We start from the raw sequence: 16,040 nt of genomic DNA on the forward strand, positions 1-16,040 counted from the left end.
GGTGTGAGAGGTTGAGAGCATTAAGGGGAGAGATGCTCCTCTGTATGGTCTGTGCATGTAACACGACGGTGATGGTCTGTGCGTCTCTTGGCATATATCTCCAGCCATCGTTGCTCGTCAAAAAATCCCAGTGCACGTCAATTGAAGTCAGCAACCCGCGTCGCATCACGGCAGCTGGCTGGAGACAAAACACCACCTGTTTTCTCGACCAACATTTCCACATTCTTCACAGCAGTCACGTTTCCGATCCCAGGTAGCGGAACTGATTACCGCATGGTATAGCGACTTATAACACTAGAACCCTATCACTGTCAATTCCCCAGCACACTCGACAGCATCTGGACGCTGAGCTGCGTCTCGATGCGCCAAGATGGCCCCGACCAAACCCATCGTTGAGCATACTGTCGACCGAACCCCCGAATATGAAAAGTTCCTCGAGGAGCTTCGCGACTTCCATGAGAAGCGTGGGACCCATCTTGACCCCGAGCCTAAGATGGGAAACCTGAGTGTCGACCTGTACAAGCTGTTCAACTACATCGTGCAAAATGGTGGCTATGACAAGGTCTCGGATGAGAAGCTGATGTGGCGGAAGATGTGCGAAGGGTTGGGACTCATGCGACACAACGCCCCGGCCGACGCGTATACGTTGAAACAAATATTCTACAAGAACCTTGCCGCCTTCGAGATCAAGAAAATCCACAACAAGGAGCCTCCTCCGCCAGAGATCCTCGAATTTACGACCGCCAAGGGAGGATCGCTACTGACACGCACATTGGAGAACTTTGTCGCAAAGGGGAGAAACGATAGGGAGGACTCTGAGGATGGAAGTACGCCGGGCAGAGAGCGTCCTGTCGCCGAGACTCCTGCATCAGGCCGCGCCTCCCGGGGCCTCAGGGAAGCTCCTGCACCGAGGGTTATTTTCCATCCCGACACCAATTCCTCACGCCAGACCCGTCACGCATCTGGAGCGCAGCAAATAGGTACCCCCTCGTCCAACTCCCACTCTCACAACAACTCTGCGATTGCTCAAAATCCTGGAAACTCCCACCGTGGCGCATATGTTTTCAACCCTCCAGGGCCCGACATGAACAATCCCATCGTTCAGGGCTTTGTGCCCCAGCCTGTTCAGCAGATGCCGTTGCGTATTGTCGACACCCCCTCCAGCAACCCGGAGCTGTTTGCCAGGAAACAACGACTCCTGAAGCAGCCGCCAGTCGCTGCCCCTAATCCGGGGATGCTTGTAAGAGCTTGTCTACCACCTGGTAAGCACTTGTTAGGATTGTTCATGGTATTTTTCGACTCTAACATTGGTTTCCAGGAGCTTTGGATGGGCCCAACATCTACGAGCGTTGTCTCTTGTCGCTTCGGTCAGGCATCCGGTCAGAACAGGCGTTTGGCTGTCATCATCTCCTCAAAATCTCACACGAGCGTGGTGATAAATACAAGTTCTCTCAGTTCTGTGGCCTCGCTGAGGGCTTGACGGAGCTTGCTCTTAGTATTGGTGGCATGATTTACCATGTCAACTGGACAGTTTCCTACGACCCCGATTCCGACAACACCGACATTGGTGAGCTGGATGGTCTCGAGGGCACCCCAGATATCCTGGAACGAATTGCCCAGCTCAAGCGTCGGAAGGATGTCGACGACAACATTCTTCCCGCCGAATTCCGCGACCAGCTCACGCTGGTTTTGGAGGCGACACAGACCATCCGCAACATGGTCAACATGCCGGACAATGCCTACTTTATGTCCGAGTACCCTCCAGTCAAGGACCTCCTCTGCGTCATTCTCAATTTGCCAGAACTGGAGTGCGTCGTGGAGTTGAAGCATCTCGCTCTCGAAATCGCCGAATCGATTCTCCCTTACCTTGTCCTTAGATCAGACGACCCTCTGTATCAGTCACTACTTGCGAAACTCGAGTCGGACGATCGGGGTGTGATATTGACTGCCCTGAAGGCGCTCAACAAAATCGCACTAAATCACCCAATCGAGACGAACAGACTCGGCAATGTCCCTCCTTCGGTCCTCCAGCGTATCATGGACTGGCTTCTCCTCAACGACGAGGACCTGCTGGACATTACCACCGATTTCCTCTACCAGTACACAGCCGTAGTCGAGAACCTTGACACGATGCTCAAGCACATCAAGATAGAGCATCTCGTCACGCACCTCGTCCGACTGCTCTCCCACGGCGCCAAGCGATCAATGCGGGAGCTGATTGTCAGTGAGGCGCGTCTTGCCTACGACCCCCCCAACGAGACGGTCGTTCCTACACCGAAGGACCTGTTGGAGAAGCTTCTTGCCATTGAAGAACCGGAGCGTTGCTACGCCTGGATCCGGTGTTTCTTTGAGGAAGACCCCGACTCCAACATCACCCAGCTTGCGATCTGGCAGGCGTACAACACGGAATTCCTCGAACCCCTCAAGCGGAAGGGCCGTAGTATGATCAGCGCGCCAGAATTTATCAAGAGCATCACGAGCGTTTATGAATCGGCCGGGGCCCAGATTGTGCACGAGCAGGGGCCGGGAGGGCAGTCTCAGCAGAAGTACCTGATTAGGGGCATCAGGCCAAGACGGTACCCCATCAGCCCAGACGGGAGGGGGTATTTCCAGTGTCAACTTCCTGCTCCTCATGGCAAACCCCCCGGGGGAGCCAAATGCGGCGCATGGAATCTCACAGCAGAGAAGATGTGGGATCACATTGTTGCCGAACATTTAGGTGACAGCGTCTCCCGCACTGAAGATGGGAAGTTGGTCAACAAGGAAGGGATGTTTTCCTGCGCTTGGAACAACTGCCAGAAATTCCCCCGCCCCACAGAGATGTTCCTCGTTCAGTACATGGCTCACCTCAAAACCCACCTCCGCAGCGAGGAGATCCGACACGCGGCCAAGCCATCGGAGATTTCTCCTCTGGCCCCCCTACCGCCCCCCCCTCCATCCCCGACCTCGACCACTAACAGATCCAGGAGTGGGAGTTTCTCTTCGTCTTCCTCAAAGTCGAGGGTTGTCAGGCCGGCGAAGACGGTAACGATCACGATTGAGGAGACGGCGAGCGCGAGGGATGAACGGAACCCGAACGCGCCGGCGCAGGCGGCAGGAGTGCCGCTTAGCGCGGTTTTGATTCTGAGGAATATTGCGCAGTATGTCCCGAGGACGGAGGCGGAGGCGGAGTTGAGGAGGAGGAAGAATGAGGGGGAGGAGGGTGAAGGTTGGAACGAGATTTTGTTTAGGCCTGTGATGGGGAGGTTGTGGGAGGTTTTTACCGAGAATAGGCTGCTGACGCCGCATTTGGCGGGGTTGTTTGGGCTTTTGGAGGAGAGGCAGCAGGTTAGGAGGTTTGTGGTGGAGGAGTAAGATGGAGATGATTTTTTTTTTTTTTTGTGTGTGTGTGTGTGTGTGTGAGAGAGAGAGAGAGAGAGAGAGAGAGAGAGAGAGAGAGAGAGAGAGAGAGAGAGAGAGAGACTGTGTTTGGGCGTTTCTTCATGGAAAAGAAAGATGAATTTGGGAGAAACAATGGTTTGGGTTGTTCGACGGAGACATTTCTTCCTCTTGAGGCGAGGATGGGAAGGATATGGTGGATGGCTGGATCACTGGAAGGGCTTCAGGGTGGTGATTGTTCTTTCTTTCTTGTCCTAAATTTAGGATGTATCGCTTGTGGCTGAATACTGTACGATAATACCCTTTATTTCTCATCCAAGCTTCATGTGAGAGTGTGTACTAGCGTTTTTCATAGTATGGAATGCGAATTAAATCAGTCTAAAAAATGCGGAGTGATTTCCTGAAAGATGAATTGCTATATACCTTGTGATGATCAAACAGGAGCAACTGGGGAATGAGGTCGACTCGGATTGAGTGATATCCAGTCTTGTAAGATTGAGAGCAGTCGCTGAAGAAAGTGAACTGCTGTATTTTATGTGAATGAGAAAGCCCTGAAAGCCAGATATGTATGCGATCTTCCATGAGCAAGCAAGCTGGAAGGGGAAATCGAAAAAGGGGGAGGTCGATGTGTTTCTCGAGGTTAATGTGGATGAGCGCCATTTGGCTGCCAGATGTGATATTCATAAAGCAACGACTCCAGAGGTTGGAGAACTCGATATTGTACATCAGACGCACACCAAATGTAACTTACGCTGAAGAGCAGTTAAAATGGTCCGCTTGGCTCCGGGCGACAGCGGTCTCGACTCCTTGGGCCAAGAGAGGAACGTTAGATTGTCGGATTTTCTGTGTGCCATGCGGCCACGACCCGCTGTCAACGGGCTCTCCCGCTGCGACAGCAATTTTATGCAATCTGTGCTGTGGCGACGAAGAGAAAACCGGGAAAGCGGGAACATCGTGAACGTCAATGTCATGCCTGCTGCTGTGACCTGCGTGATCGATCGTGAGGGTAAGGGTTGCTGCGACCGAGACTGTCTGTGGTCCAAGCGTTCTGGGGCCACAGGGCGCCCCGGATTCAGGGGTCCAATGGTGGCGAGTTTGAGGCCATCGTGAGATCTGATCTGGGGTAAAAAGGCGGCGGGCTAGGCCCTTGCCGACCCAAATGGCCGGGAAATAAAAATACGATGCTGTGGCTGACTGGCGGCGGCTCGCTTCGACCCTGCGGGAAGATTATCGTGAGCCGTTGGATGGGGCTCGCTTGGCGTTGGCGTGTCCCACGGAGCTGGCTCGAGCTGGCGGAGGTTACCCCGTACCTTTTTTTGAACGACATGCCTTGGATCGTGAGTTTTTGGGTGGTGGATTTTTGTTGGCGGTTGGTGTTAACACCACCAACTACGGAGAAAAAGACAGTGAGGGGATGAGATGAAGGGGGAGACGGGGAGAACATGTTGCCAAACCATGGGGGGCCTTGATTTACCCTGTCTGACAGGTGGGCGTTCTTGTCGTTGCTGGTGATGAGGTGATTGATGAACCCAAACGACCGATGGGCAGACGGCCGCGGGATGGCCAACAAGCCAAATCCCCGCACCCGTGGATGAGTCCCGACTCAGGTGGGGTATCCGAAAGGTTCTGGAAGGGCTTCTTGATGGAGTTCGTCTCAGGCCAACAGAGCAGGAAAAAAAGTCCCTATCAAGATGATGCATTCAGCAACTCCGATAGGCCACAGCAAACAAGGGGCACCAGGTCGTTGACGTTCTCGACTTCAGTAGTCTCGACCGAAGGATTTGACTATGCATTACCGTTCCCCCTCCCTTACCTAGCGTGCCTTTGCGTGGTGCAGGCGTTGATAACCATTTTTGACGCGTCACTCGGAAGCTGCGAAAATATATGCAGAGGTATGGGTTGGGTTGGGTTGCTTGAGGGGGCTTCGTACAGCCGTGCTGCATGGCGGCTGGGCGGGGCATGCAGACGCTCATGCAACGACTGTGCTGCTTGGTTGATTCTTGCCTGCGGTTGGGTCGACGGTACCTGATGGAGGGTAGGCTTCATTGGTTTCTTGAGATACTGCTCCGAATAGCGGACCATCATAAAGGCAGAAGATCGACAATGTACCGGTCGAGATAGGAGCTGGAGCTCCCCTCCCTCACCACGAAATAGCTGACACACTAAAGTAGGTTAACATGCCTTAAAGATAGTTTATAGGCCTATAAACTATCTTTAAGGCATGTTAACCTACTTTAGTGTCTCAATTATTTTGTGGCAAGGGTGCTCCCCTAGACAGCCTCAGATCGTGGATGCTGCCTCCTAAATCCGAAAGGCTGTGCACCGCAGGTTACGTTGCAGGTCCTCCCGAATTGATAGCCCAACGGTCCTCCCCGCTCGGTGTCTTGGCCATGTGAATTAGGTAGTTGATGGTGTAGATGTCTTTTCATCAAACACTACTATCCTTGCCGATTGAGCCGGCAAGTCGAGTTTCATAGGCAACCACATGACCTAATGTCGAGATATTTTGCTGATGCATCCCGCACCTTTGGTTTCTTTTTGCCAATGGCGTGTGCGGCATGAGTTCATCATCGGCGATGGTGTTGTGTTCCTCGAATCGATCGAGCAACATGGACCTTACCACCAACCAAAAGCTCGGGCTCCAAAGTTCGGTGAGACGGCTCTTGATGCAAGGTAAGCGGTATGTGCTACTGCTCTAGAGAGGCTGCATCTCCTACTGGTAGATGTCGAGATATCGACTGTCATGTCCAACTCACCCTGAAAAAGCCCAACCACCGGTTCAGTCCCATGCAGCCATGCAGGTCCAAGCCCAAGCTCCGATTGTGTCTCTGTTGAGTGCGGGGTCTGCGGGGCTTCTGAGGGGTAGGTCACCGCTCTGCGGAATGTTGAGTGGTGTGAAGTGTTTCGGGGGTCAATTATCTTTTGTGAATGTTTTAGTTGGTGATATCTGGGTTTAGGAAGCCCCTGGACTAGAGGATGGGTTTTCAGAAATTGGGCCCCCACGCACCGCCAGAAAGTTGATGGTGTGGTTTGCCACGACGCCAATTGACCGGGGTTTCCGACCGCACTTTTTTTCTGCATGTAACCCCACACGATGGGTGCTGCAGCTCCATCTCCGGCAACGACGGCCACCGAGAGAATGGAGACAAGAAGATGAAGCCGTACCAGAGGTCCGGCGTGTGCCGCATGTCTCGTATCTCAAGATAACGTGTTGCTGATCAGTTCAAAGCCAAGGCGGGTGTAAAATACCTGCTGGGTGTGTGACACGTCTGGACGAGCACAGCGAGGTGCGTTTGGAGAGTGCCGGATGTTTTGATGCTGTTGAGGGTGGGTTTTGATCGTCCAAGAGCTCCCAGGCTGGCCCTGGCACGCAGCCCTTGCCAGCCCTGTCGTCTATTTAACCTCCACTTACCTATTCCAGTTAGCGGTCGCAGCAAGCGTGGTTGAAACAACAGATGCTGTCGCAATCACTTGCCCTTTTGGAAAAGTGTCAGGACAGGCGACCTGTGACCATCATCCGCGACCCTGACACCAGCGATTCCGCACTCTGGAGCACTGCATGTTTCCCGAGAAATTACTGCTGGTCTTGTGACTGAATCCCAATCTTTGGGCCCACCAAATGTGCTCTCACCGCTCGAGGATCCCGCTCAGCAAATGCTCGGCCTCGAGGGGGTGGGTGGTTGCTGATTATCAGTTAGATGGTGGGCAGATAAATACCAGAGCACTGAACCACCAGAGTTGGAGGGGAACACAGACGCCAATCTCTAGCTTTCGTCCATTGTCCACCAAATCATCAGCCTCAACCGGTGAACGTCTCCAACCCAGGTACGTCCAGTGGATCTGCTACTCTAAGTTTTGCCGTTGTTGAAGACTTCGTCCAACCAACCGGTGCACTGGCGGGGCTTCCAAGTGGAGACCCATCACGTCAGGCTAAGGCCTCATCAACAATAACCTGGCATCACGCTTCTCCTGGGAACAATAGATGAGATGGTTGCTGGTCTAGAGGGTCTAGACGAACGTCCGCAGCATGCCGCTCTCTGCCGCTCCCCGCAAAAAGACAATGCTGTGCCGCTTGTCCCTGTCTGTGGGAGGTGGGAGTGGTGGTGTGGTGGCATGTCGATATCAACCATCCATCTCTGAATCCTGCGAGAGGGCTGCTGGCCGGTCGTTTCGCTGCGGAAAGACGCACGGAAACGTCGAGACCGGAAGCTTATTTTCCAGCGTTGCAGCATATACTTGGAACAGGCGCATAATCGGCACTCGCGGTTGCGACTTTGCGTGGAGAATTTGTTGCTGATCCGCAAACAACCCTCTCAGAAGAACGATCTCGACTCGCCCCTCCGCCACCATCTTGGCCCCGCTCCCCTGACTGGTCCTTTGCCTCATCCGCCCTCCGGCCTTCCCTAGCTTCAGCCAGCACGTCACGCTCCTAGCAGAAAGACTTTTCCCCTGCTCCATCTTATCCCATCCCATTCATCCTATAAATAACAAGAGCCTGGCGGCCCCGTTCACGCTGTCAGGTCTTTGATTCACCAACGAGCAGTTTTGTGGTCGCTATTGAGGAGCCCAGGTACATTTAACGTACCTTGAACCCATCAGCCGAATCTCCTTCCCCCAGCCTCTTCATTCACTTACACCCAACGACCCCTTTGTCTTCGTGTCAAGTGCTTCTGGCCGAACACTCAGTTCGTTCGTACCTTCGTTTATTTCGCTGAACCTTCGCTACTCACGTTCGCTCAAGCCACTTCTTGCTCTTGAGCATTTTTTGACTTTTTCACAAAGTCTACCATACAACCACCAAAATCAGCAACAACACCACAAATCAGCAAAAATGGCTTCTGCTGTTCGTGCCGCCCGCATGGCCCCGCGCTTTTCGGTCCTCGTTCGGCCCGCTGTCGCTCGCACAACCCCTTCGGTCTGCCAGCGCGCCGCCTTCTCCGTCTCGGCCGGCCGCTTCAAGTCCGAGGTGATCAAGGAGACTGAGGTTCCCGTTTCTGTCTACAACCCCGACGCTAAGGGCGTCGCTTCTGGCAATGCCGACCATTTCAGCATCCCCGTCAAGCCTCGTCAGCGTGCTCCTGAGCCCGTCGTTGAGGAGGATGAGGAGGTTGTTCCCCTTGAGGAGAAGGTCTACTCTCAGCTCCCAAAGACGCTGCAGAAGATGAGCGTCCACGGCAAGGTCATCATCATCACTGGGTATGTTCAACTTGCACAACTTCGAACGATGGAAGTCATAAATTGCTAACAAGAAATTAGTGGTGCTCGTGGTCTTGGAAACTATATGGCCCGTGCCTGCGCTGAAGCTGGTGCCAAAGCCATTGCCATCTTCGATGCCAACCAAGAGCTAGGTGACGAGTCTGCTGCCGAGCTTCACCAGAAGACCGGCCTGCCCGTCTCCTTCTTCAAGGTTGATGTCCGTGACGGACATGCCATTGATGCCGCCGTCAAGAACGTCGTCGATCTCTACGGAACCCCTGACGTCTTAGTCAACTCTGCTGGTATCGCCGATTCCAACATTCCCGCCGAGACATACGACCCAGCCATGTTCCGCCGTCTTATCGACATCAACCTGACTGGTTCTTTCCTCATGTCCCAGTCGGTCGGCCGTGCCATGATGGCCGCTGGCAAGCCCGGTTCCATCATCCTCGTCGCCTCTATGTCCGGCTCCATCGTCAACTACCCACAGGAGCAGTCCTGCTACAACGCCTCCAAGGCTGGTGTCATCCAGCTCGGCAAGTCCCTCGCTGCTGAGTGGGCCAAGTACCAGATCCGCGTCAACTGCATCTCCCCTGGCTACATGGACACGGCCCTCAACAAGGTTCCCGCTCTCGACGCCCAAAAGAAGATCTGGAAGTCGTTGACTCCCCAGGACCGCCTCGGGAACGTGGATGACCTCAACGGTCTCTGCGTGTTCCTCGCCTCTGACGCCTCCGGTTTCATGACCGGGTCCAACGTCATCATTGACGGTGGCTACAGTCTCTACTAAGTTTATGATACGACGAGAAATAATTTGCTGCTTTTATCGGCTTCGGGATACCCTATAGACGGTTTTGGCTTTTTTATGTGTTCCTCATGGGCAGCAGCAGCAAAAATTAGTGGATTCTGACAATGGCATGGGTGGACGGATGGATAGTGATTATGGGGTTTTTATCTTCATGAGCGATGGGATTTTGTTTACTTTGGGGGCGTACAGCGATGATATTTTGATTTTTTTCATGGGGGTCTTTTTTTCTCTTTCTCACGATATGGGTGCAAACATTAAAAAGAATCGGGGGCTCATTTTTCACTGGATTCGTCTCTTTTTTTTTTAAGTTCCGAGGTATGGGGAATCCTCAATAACGACTTAAGGTTTTAGGCTCGTTACCTGGCAAAATCGGATATCGCAAACAAAGGACTAATTAATATGAATATGGATTTATTTCCAGAATTTTTTGGGTTTGCTCGTGATGTGGTGTCGAGGTTTTTGTTCTGGCCAATGTGCTGGCTTATATTTCCCATGTGGTGGTTGGTGTGGTAGGTCTTTGTCTTGGTTTGTTCTAGCGAGCTTCGAGACTGATGGGAGGGAGGGATGCACGCGTGTATGAGTCTAGAAGATCTCCGAAAAGCTTGACAAAGAATGGGAGCTAGATTCGGGAGTTGCCGAGGTTCTTCTTCATTATCAATGATATATGCTTCTTAGTCGATTTAGCAAGAGGTTCTAGACTGGGAGACAGACCGTGGAGGAAGGGTGGTGGAGGGTCTGAAATGTGTTGTGTGTGTGTAACAACATTTCGCAAATACGAGAGATTTGCTAGACTTGATCTGATTATTCACAGTAGCCCTTTGTGACGACTGGAACAGACGATTGTTTGGTCTTGTCGAATTGATGGCTTGGCTTTGCTCCTTCTTTATCGGTATTCCACCCCCTGAATAGAATCCATAGCCAAGGCATATAGGCATATATCTCCATCTCATCCAAACTACCCACCCACCCACCACAGCAAATCACATGCTCATGCCAAAATCAGGTAGCACAAAACTCCATTTGTTGCTGTTTGCGCCTTTTATGTGAATGATCGTTGGTTGGTAGGCCGATTCACAGGGTGGCTTCGAGCCCCCCACGTCCGCTCCTCACTCGTTGCTGTTGGGCATCACCGCCTCATCACTAGGTAGTTATACCATTTTGCTACCTACCACCGTATTTAGTTTCATCAATTGATACCTTTTACAACCGCAGGGATAGAAAAAATCTTATAGTTAAAAGTTAGAAAGAGATTCAGTTCTCTCCCCTACTCAATTTCATACCAAACAGGAGAGGAAGCCTTAACGTGCATTTCATACAGCTCAATCAGCTCTTGCTTCAACAAGTCCCAATCATCCATTCCATGCCATAGATATATATACACAAAAACGCCCACCGACATAAGAAACGCAAGCACTGTAGGTGCCTCAAGCATGATCATAATTTGGCGATTGGTGTAACACCGTCCTTCCCCCGCCCGGACCCCAAGCATGGGCCCCCATTCCCTTCTTACAAAACACCATCGAAAAGACCTCGCCAACTCCCCTTAACCTCTCACCAAAACCCCTCACGATCAAAGTCAAAAAGTAAAAAGAATCTGAGAAAACTGGCCTTTTGTAAAATTTAAGCAAAACATATCCCTCTGCTTTGCCTTTCATCCTTCGTCCAAAAACCAGCTATAGCACTATCTCCCCCAACCAAAACTACCAACCAAACTCCCTTGCAAAAGCCCCACTAAACAACAGCCCAAGTAGAAAGCCAAAAAAAAAAAAAAAAAAAAAAAAAAAAAAAAAAAAACCGCTAAATTTGAATAGTATGATGTCTTTTTCCTCAAGACACAAAATATCATAGTAAGTAAATAACTCTCACCGCTTCCCCTACGCCCCAACCCCCCATCCACCCTGTTTAGATCCAACCAAAACATCACAAGTACATTTCAGTACAACATGGTAGTAAGTAATAGTAAGGGAAAAAACAAACAAACAACTCGCTCGGTGAAAAAAAGTGTCTGTCTGGCTCCGCTTGGCCATGTGATGATGTCTGTGTGATCCGGTAAAAAGAAAATCCCACATCAGAGATGAATCATTCATTGCCCCTTCCGGGCCTTCTCCTGAGCCCTCGCTTCCCTCGCCGCCCTCACCAACGGCGCCAGGGAAGATAACTCAACGCATGTCTTCATGAAGTCGTGCTATCATCACAAAGTATCAGCGTCGGTCTCCCAAAACAGTCGGAAAACAACCACCCCCATCAAAATTACAAAAGAAACAAGCGGGGAAGAAATAAAAGACTCACCCTCAACAAATCATGCGCGCTCGCCCTCTTCTCCGGATCCACCTTGAGCGCAAAGTACAAGAAATCCCTAAACACGGGTGACAGATCCTGCTCGTTCTTGATGGTGGGCGTCCCGTTGGTAGCGATCAGCCACAGCGCCCTCAGCGGCGACTCGGTCAGGTACGGCGGCTCCCCCTCAATCATCTCGATGGCCATGATGCCCAAGCTCCAAATGTCGACTTTGCGTCCGTACTCCTTTCGCGTAACCACCTCTGGCGCCATCCAATAGGGGGTTCCCACCATGGTCGTACGCTTGTTTTGCGCCTCGTTGATGGTGGCGCAGAAGCCAAAGTCGGCTGTTGATTTTGGTTAGCCCAAGAACCCAAGAGTACCCAGGTAATTGTGAGGTTACATACTGAGTTTGATATTACCCTCCATGCTCAACAAAATGTTGTCGCTCTTGATGTCCCGATGAATCACACCCTTGGAATGCAAATGCTGCAATCCCCTGAGCGTCTCCCTGCACACGCTCGCAATCTGCCCCTCGGTCATAATGTTGAACGTCACCACGTCCGTCAAGCTGCCGCCTTCCATAAACTCCATCACCACCCACAACTCGCCAGCACAGAGATAACTGTCGATAAAGTTGACGATATTTGGGTGCGAGGATTCCTTCATGACCAGGATTTCGTTGATGATCAAGTCCTTCTTGGGTTGTTGCTCCAGGTTCATCTGCTTGATCGCCACCAGCCTGTTAGACCCTCGCTCATGTCCAGTAAACACTCCGCCGGAGGCACCCTGGCCGATCTTGGTAAACCCGCGGTAGACTTCCCGCGGGTCGCCCTCGGAGCATATCCTCTTGAGGGCGGCGACCACGTCAACTCCGTTAGACTGTCGTGGTCGGTGTCGTGGGCGGGTTGAGTTGGCTTGTGCGACTTGCTGTTGGGATTGTGGTACCCGACCCGCTTGCTCGGCTTGTCGGAGATGGGGGTGTTGGGAGGATGGCGGGGTGGGCTGTTGGTGTTGTTGTCGCTTGCTGGTCGCCCGACCCAGCTGGCCCGTCATGGCCGCTTGGGCTTGTGCCATGGCTTGCTCCTGTTGTTGCTGCATCAGCTGCTGCTGGTAGATAGCTGCTTGGCTGGGGGTGGTGACAGCCGTTGTAGCCTGTGATGACGACGGCAGGTAAGGGGAGGTGCCGTTCGCTCGCGAGTTTGATCTGGACCGGAGCTCCTCCGGCAACATTGGGATGTTGTCCTTTGGTGGGAGATATGGTGTGGCACCATCTTCTCCTGAATGTGGCATGCCAATTCCGGAGTCCTTTGCTGGATATCCAGGCTGCTGCTGCGTCCTCGAGGGGAGACTGGTTGGTGGTTTTGGCGCCGGTCGGCTAGGCATAAGGTTGGCATCTTTGACTGGAGGAGCAGGCCCCTTGGGGACCGGAGGGGGTGCGCGAGGGTTCTCGAAACTGCCTTCGTGGGTGACAGTTGGGAATCTCGGACTTGCAGGAGGGCTTATCAAAGGCGACATCGATGTGTACCCAGAAGTGAGCACACTTGGGGAGGGAAGGGTCGAGGCCGCCGAAGAGGGTGTGCTCCCAGATAGTCCTCGGTAATCGTTTGCTCGCGCATCGTGAAACTTCTCTAGTTGTACGTCTTCCTGGGGCTTTTCTGTAGTCTCCTTGTAAAATGTCAAAACATCGACAAGTATCTGGGGGTGTTCTCGTGTGTCCTTCTCCGTGATGCCGCTCTCGTTGATTAATCGCTGCCACTCTTTTGGCAAGCCCTGTCAGTAAATAAGGGTTAGCCCAGCCGTTTGAAAGCTACCGAGAAAGCTAAAAAGGAGGCTACGAACAGTAAACTGGCCCGTCGTGCTGTCATAACCAACATGGGTGACATGCACTGGGTTTTCTGGCGCCGAGATCAATGGCTTCTTTGGCGAGCCGACCAGACTGTTCATGAAGCCTGAGAAGCCCGACTTTTTCCTCAAGACACTGGGCATCTTGGTCTCCTTCGTCTCGTCTGAATACCTCTTCGGCCCGGTCGAGCTCTCCGTCTTTGACGAGCCGCTGGCCTTCTCATTTAGAGACGATGCCTCTGTGGCGGAGAAGCTCGCCGATTGGCGGAGGGGCGGAGGTGAGTTGCCCATGACTCGGGCGTCCGAATTGGCTTGCGACAAGGCGTGAGGAGTTGATCGCGGCGGGGATGTGTTACGCTTGGCGGTGTTATTGTGGAAGTGGAGGTGGTGCGAGGTGGTTGTGCTTGTTGCGACGGGTGTGGTGTGGTGCGTGGGTGACTTCGTCGCTTCAATGCGATTGAGAATGGCAGTGCCGTCAAAGGGAGCGCCAATTAGCTCGTCCGAGGTCTTGGTGCTGAGGGGTCGATGTTGAGCGCGGGGGGCAGTGGACGATGATTTGGACAGCGACAGCTTTGGCGGCTTAGGTGCAGGTGCCGTAGAGTCGCGGGCGGGAAGGATGGGCGCGGTATGCGATCGGTTTGCTGGGGAGAGGGCCGACGAGGGTGCCGGTGGTGCGGCGGGGATGCGTGGCGAGGTGGTCTTGTTGTAGGCCTGCTTCTGCTTGTCGGACGCGTTTCGATGCTGGAGGTGCTTTGGGGCGGCGGGACTACTTCTGGCTAGGGGGGCGCTTGGGGCCCGCTTCAAGCTCGTCGAGCTTCGTTTGCTCCCTAAAGATTGGGCGTCAACTCCACGACCATCGACACTGACACTGACACTACTGTAGACGCTGGAGGGATGATGGTGGTTCGGCGGGGGCTTCTTGGTGAGCCTGCGACGGTGTGAACTGCCGTTGCCGTTGAAAGAAGAAGTCTTGGGACTGTCCATCTCTCTCTTCCAGTTGCTCCCGGTCTCCCGTCTCAAGACAGGCTCACGGCACAAAGGAGGGCTGGGACTGGGACACGGGCGGATGGGGTGGCAGCATTAAACAATCAGATAATAATAATACTTAGCAATAATAGGGAGAGAAGAAACCATGGAAACGTACGAATTCTATGTGAGGTGACTCCAGGGGGAGGGGGGGCAGTCACAGTAATTGAGGTACGGAGCGAGGGTAGCAGAGTGCAAAATTGCGGTTTGGCCTCTCGTTTTTCGTTGTCGTCCTCCTCGCCTTCTGCTTGGCTGTGCTTCAGTTCAGTCCTTGTACATGCTGCTACAGAGAAGACCTTGGCTTCCCCCGGGCCATCATGGTGGCATTTGGCGGAGACGCAGCGCGATTGAGACTGCCGGACACAGTGCGAGCCAGACGCAACGTCGGCGGCAAAGGGAACGAACGGAGAGGAGGGGCAGCGGGCAAGACGACGAGACCCAGCCAAGGAACAGGGGGCCTTGTCAGAACGGACACCGGACTAACCCTCCCGGGCCACCGTTTTCTAGAACTCAGGCGGACGACAAGGTGGTGACAGGACGACAGCAGTCACAAGCTCCCGCGCGTTAAATAAAATTGAAAAAGATGGGATGGCAGGCAGGTTACTATGAGCAGCGCATGAACCACCAAGCAGCAATCAGGCGCGAGAGGCTGCCGCACTATCGGTTGTTGCTCTCCTCTAGTCAAATCATTGCTCAACTTGTGAGGTCTGGCGTGACCCTTATCCAAAGTCAGGTTACCCCTCAGTCACAGCTCCTGTTTCCTAGGGGGCCTTAATGCCTCGTAACCAGCCACCAAGCTCTCAAGGCTTGTGACAAAGCCTTGTCGATTCGGACCGTGCTTGCATGAGTTTAAAATGGCAGGATGATGGGTTTGGAGCAAACATGTCCTGCTTCTGGGTCTGAGCGGGACACGAGAGTGGGGAGATCGGCTTTGAAGGGGCACAGTGGGAATTCGACTGATCGATAACCCTGATGATGGGATTGTGGAGAGGTGGGGGGGGGATGGAGAAGAAGCATGCGAGCCAGTTGAGTTCAACACCCACAGTTCAGCTTAATTTCACGGAGGGCGATACACAAAGAGATAAAGGTAGTGGTGTAGAGATAGGATTATCAGGTTTGTGTGGTGGTTGGAACCGCCGACGAGGTTTCCTTGAATTGTGCCCAGCAAAGTGGCAGGAAAACCGTTGGAAATGACCGCCGATCGACAAGGGTCGCCTAAGAGGGTCCCATTTTGACCCCACACCAGCCTACCCGACCATCAGGGTTCGCCCGTGCTTTTGCTCTCCGTTTCAAACTACCCAGCAACGTCCAGCTGCCCATCAAAGCTGCATGGAATCACGATGCCATGGCGGTTCCGCCGGCAGGGCATCATATCTAAGGTTGCTCCCGAGGAACCCTTCCTCTCTCGTGCAGAAACCTGCACATGGGGCGCTGTACATACATCGACCCCGTACCTCGTCTTGCCACACTTTCTCGATTATTCCGTTGCATGTCAGCGAACACCGAAGTC

The 16,040-nt window shown here is 53.1% G+C and overlaps 4 protein-coding genes across 4 annotated transcripts; 3 read left to right on the forward strand and 1 right to left on the reverse strand.

Annotated features, from left to right (window-relative positions):
- Window positions 1-140: 140 nt before the first annotated feature.
- RSC9 (Chromatin structure-remodeling complex protein rsc9) lies at window positions 141-3,354 on the forward strand (the record flags this gene model as incomplete). The annotated part of the gene is made up of 2 exons (XM_062912340.1): window positions 141-1,262; window positions 1,319-3,354. The coding sequence occupies exons 1-2, from the start codon at window positions 371-373 to the stop codon at window positions 3,352-3,354; spliced, it is 2,928 nt and encodes a 975-aa protein (XP_062766053.1). The 5' UTR covers window positions 141-370.
- A 3,177-nt stretch (window positions 3,355-6,531) lies between these two features.
- On the forward strand, window positions 6,532-7,785 carry QC763_0069200 (uncharacterized protein; the record flags this gene model as incomplete). The annotated part of the gene is made up of 3 exons (XM_062905964.1): window positions 6,532-6,571; window positions 6,914-7,050; window positions 7,696-7,785. The coding sequence occupies 3 exons, from the start codon at window positions 6,532-6,534 to the stop codon at window positions 7,783-7,785; spliced, it is 267 nt and encodes an 88-aa protein (XP_062766054.1).
- A 424-nt stretch (window positions 7,786-8,209) lies between these two features.
- Window positions 8,210-9,632, forward strand: QC763_407010 (uncharacterized protein; the record flags this gene model as incomplete). Its single annotated transcript, XM_062912339.1, has 2 exons — window positions 8,210-8,574; window positions 8,635-9,632. The coding sequence occupies 2 exons, from the start codon at window positions 8,210-8,212 to the stop codon at window positions 9,362-9,364; spliced, it is 1,095 nt and encodes a 364-aa protein (XP_062766055.1). The 3' UTR covers window positions 9,365-9,632.
- Window positions 9,633-11,367: 1,735 nt separating this feature from the next.
- STE20 (signal transducing kinase of the PAK) lies at window positions 11,368-15,113 on the reverse strand. The gene is made up of 4 exons (XM_062912338.1): window positions 13,502-15,113; window positions 12,067-13,432; window positions 11,672-12,006; window positions 11,368-11,567 (listed from the first exon to the last, which is right to left on the reverse strand). The coding sequence occupies exons 1-4, from the start codon at window positions 14,486-14,488 to the stop codon at window positions 11,466-11,468; spliced, it is 2,790 nt and encodes a 929-aa protein (XP_062766056.1). The 5' UTR covers window positions 14,489-15,113; the 3' UTR covers window positions 11,368-11,465.
- Window positions 15,114-16,040: the final 927 nt, after the last annotated feature.

This window comes from Podospora pseudopauciseta, chromosome 4 (assembly GCF_035222475.1).
Source record: "Podospora pseudopauciseta strain CBS 411.78 chromosome 4, whole genome shotgun sequence".
Classification (NCBI taxonomy): domain Eukaryota; kingdom Fungi; phylum Ascomycota; class Sordariomycetes; order Sordariales; family Podosporaceae; genus Podospora; species Podospora pseudopauciseta.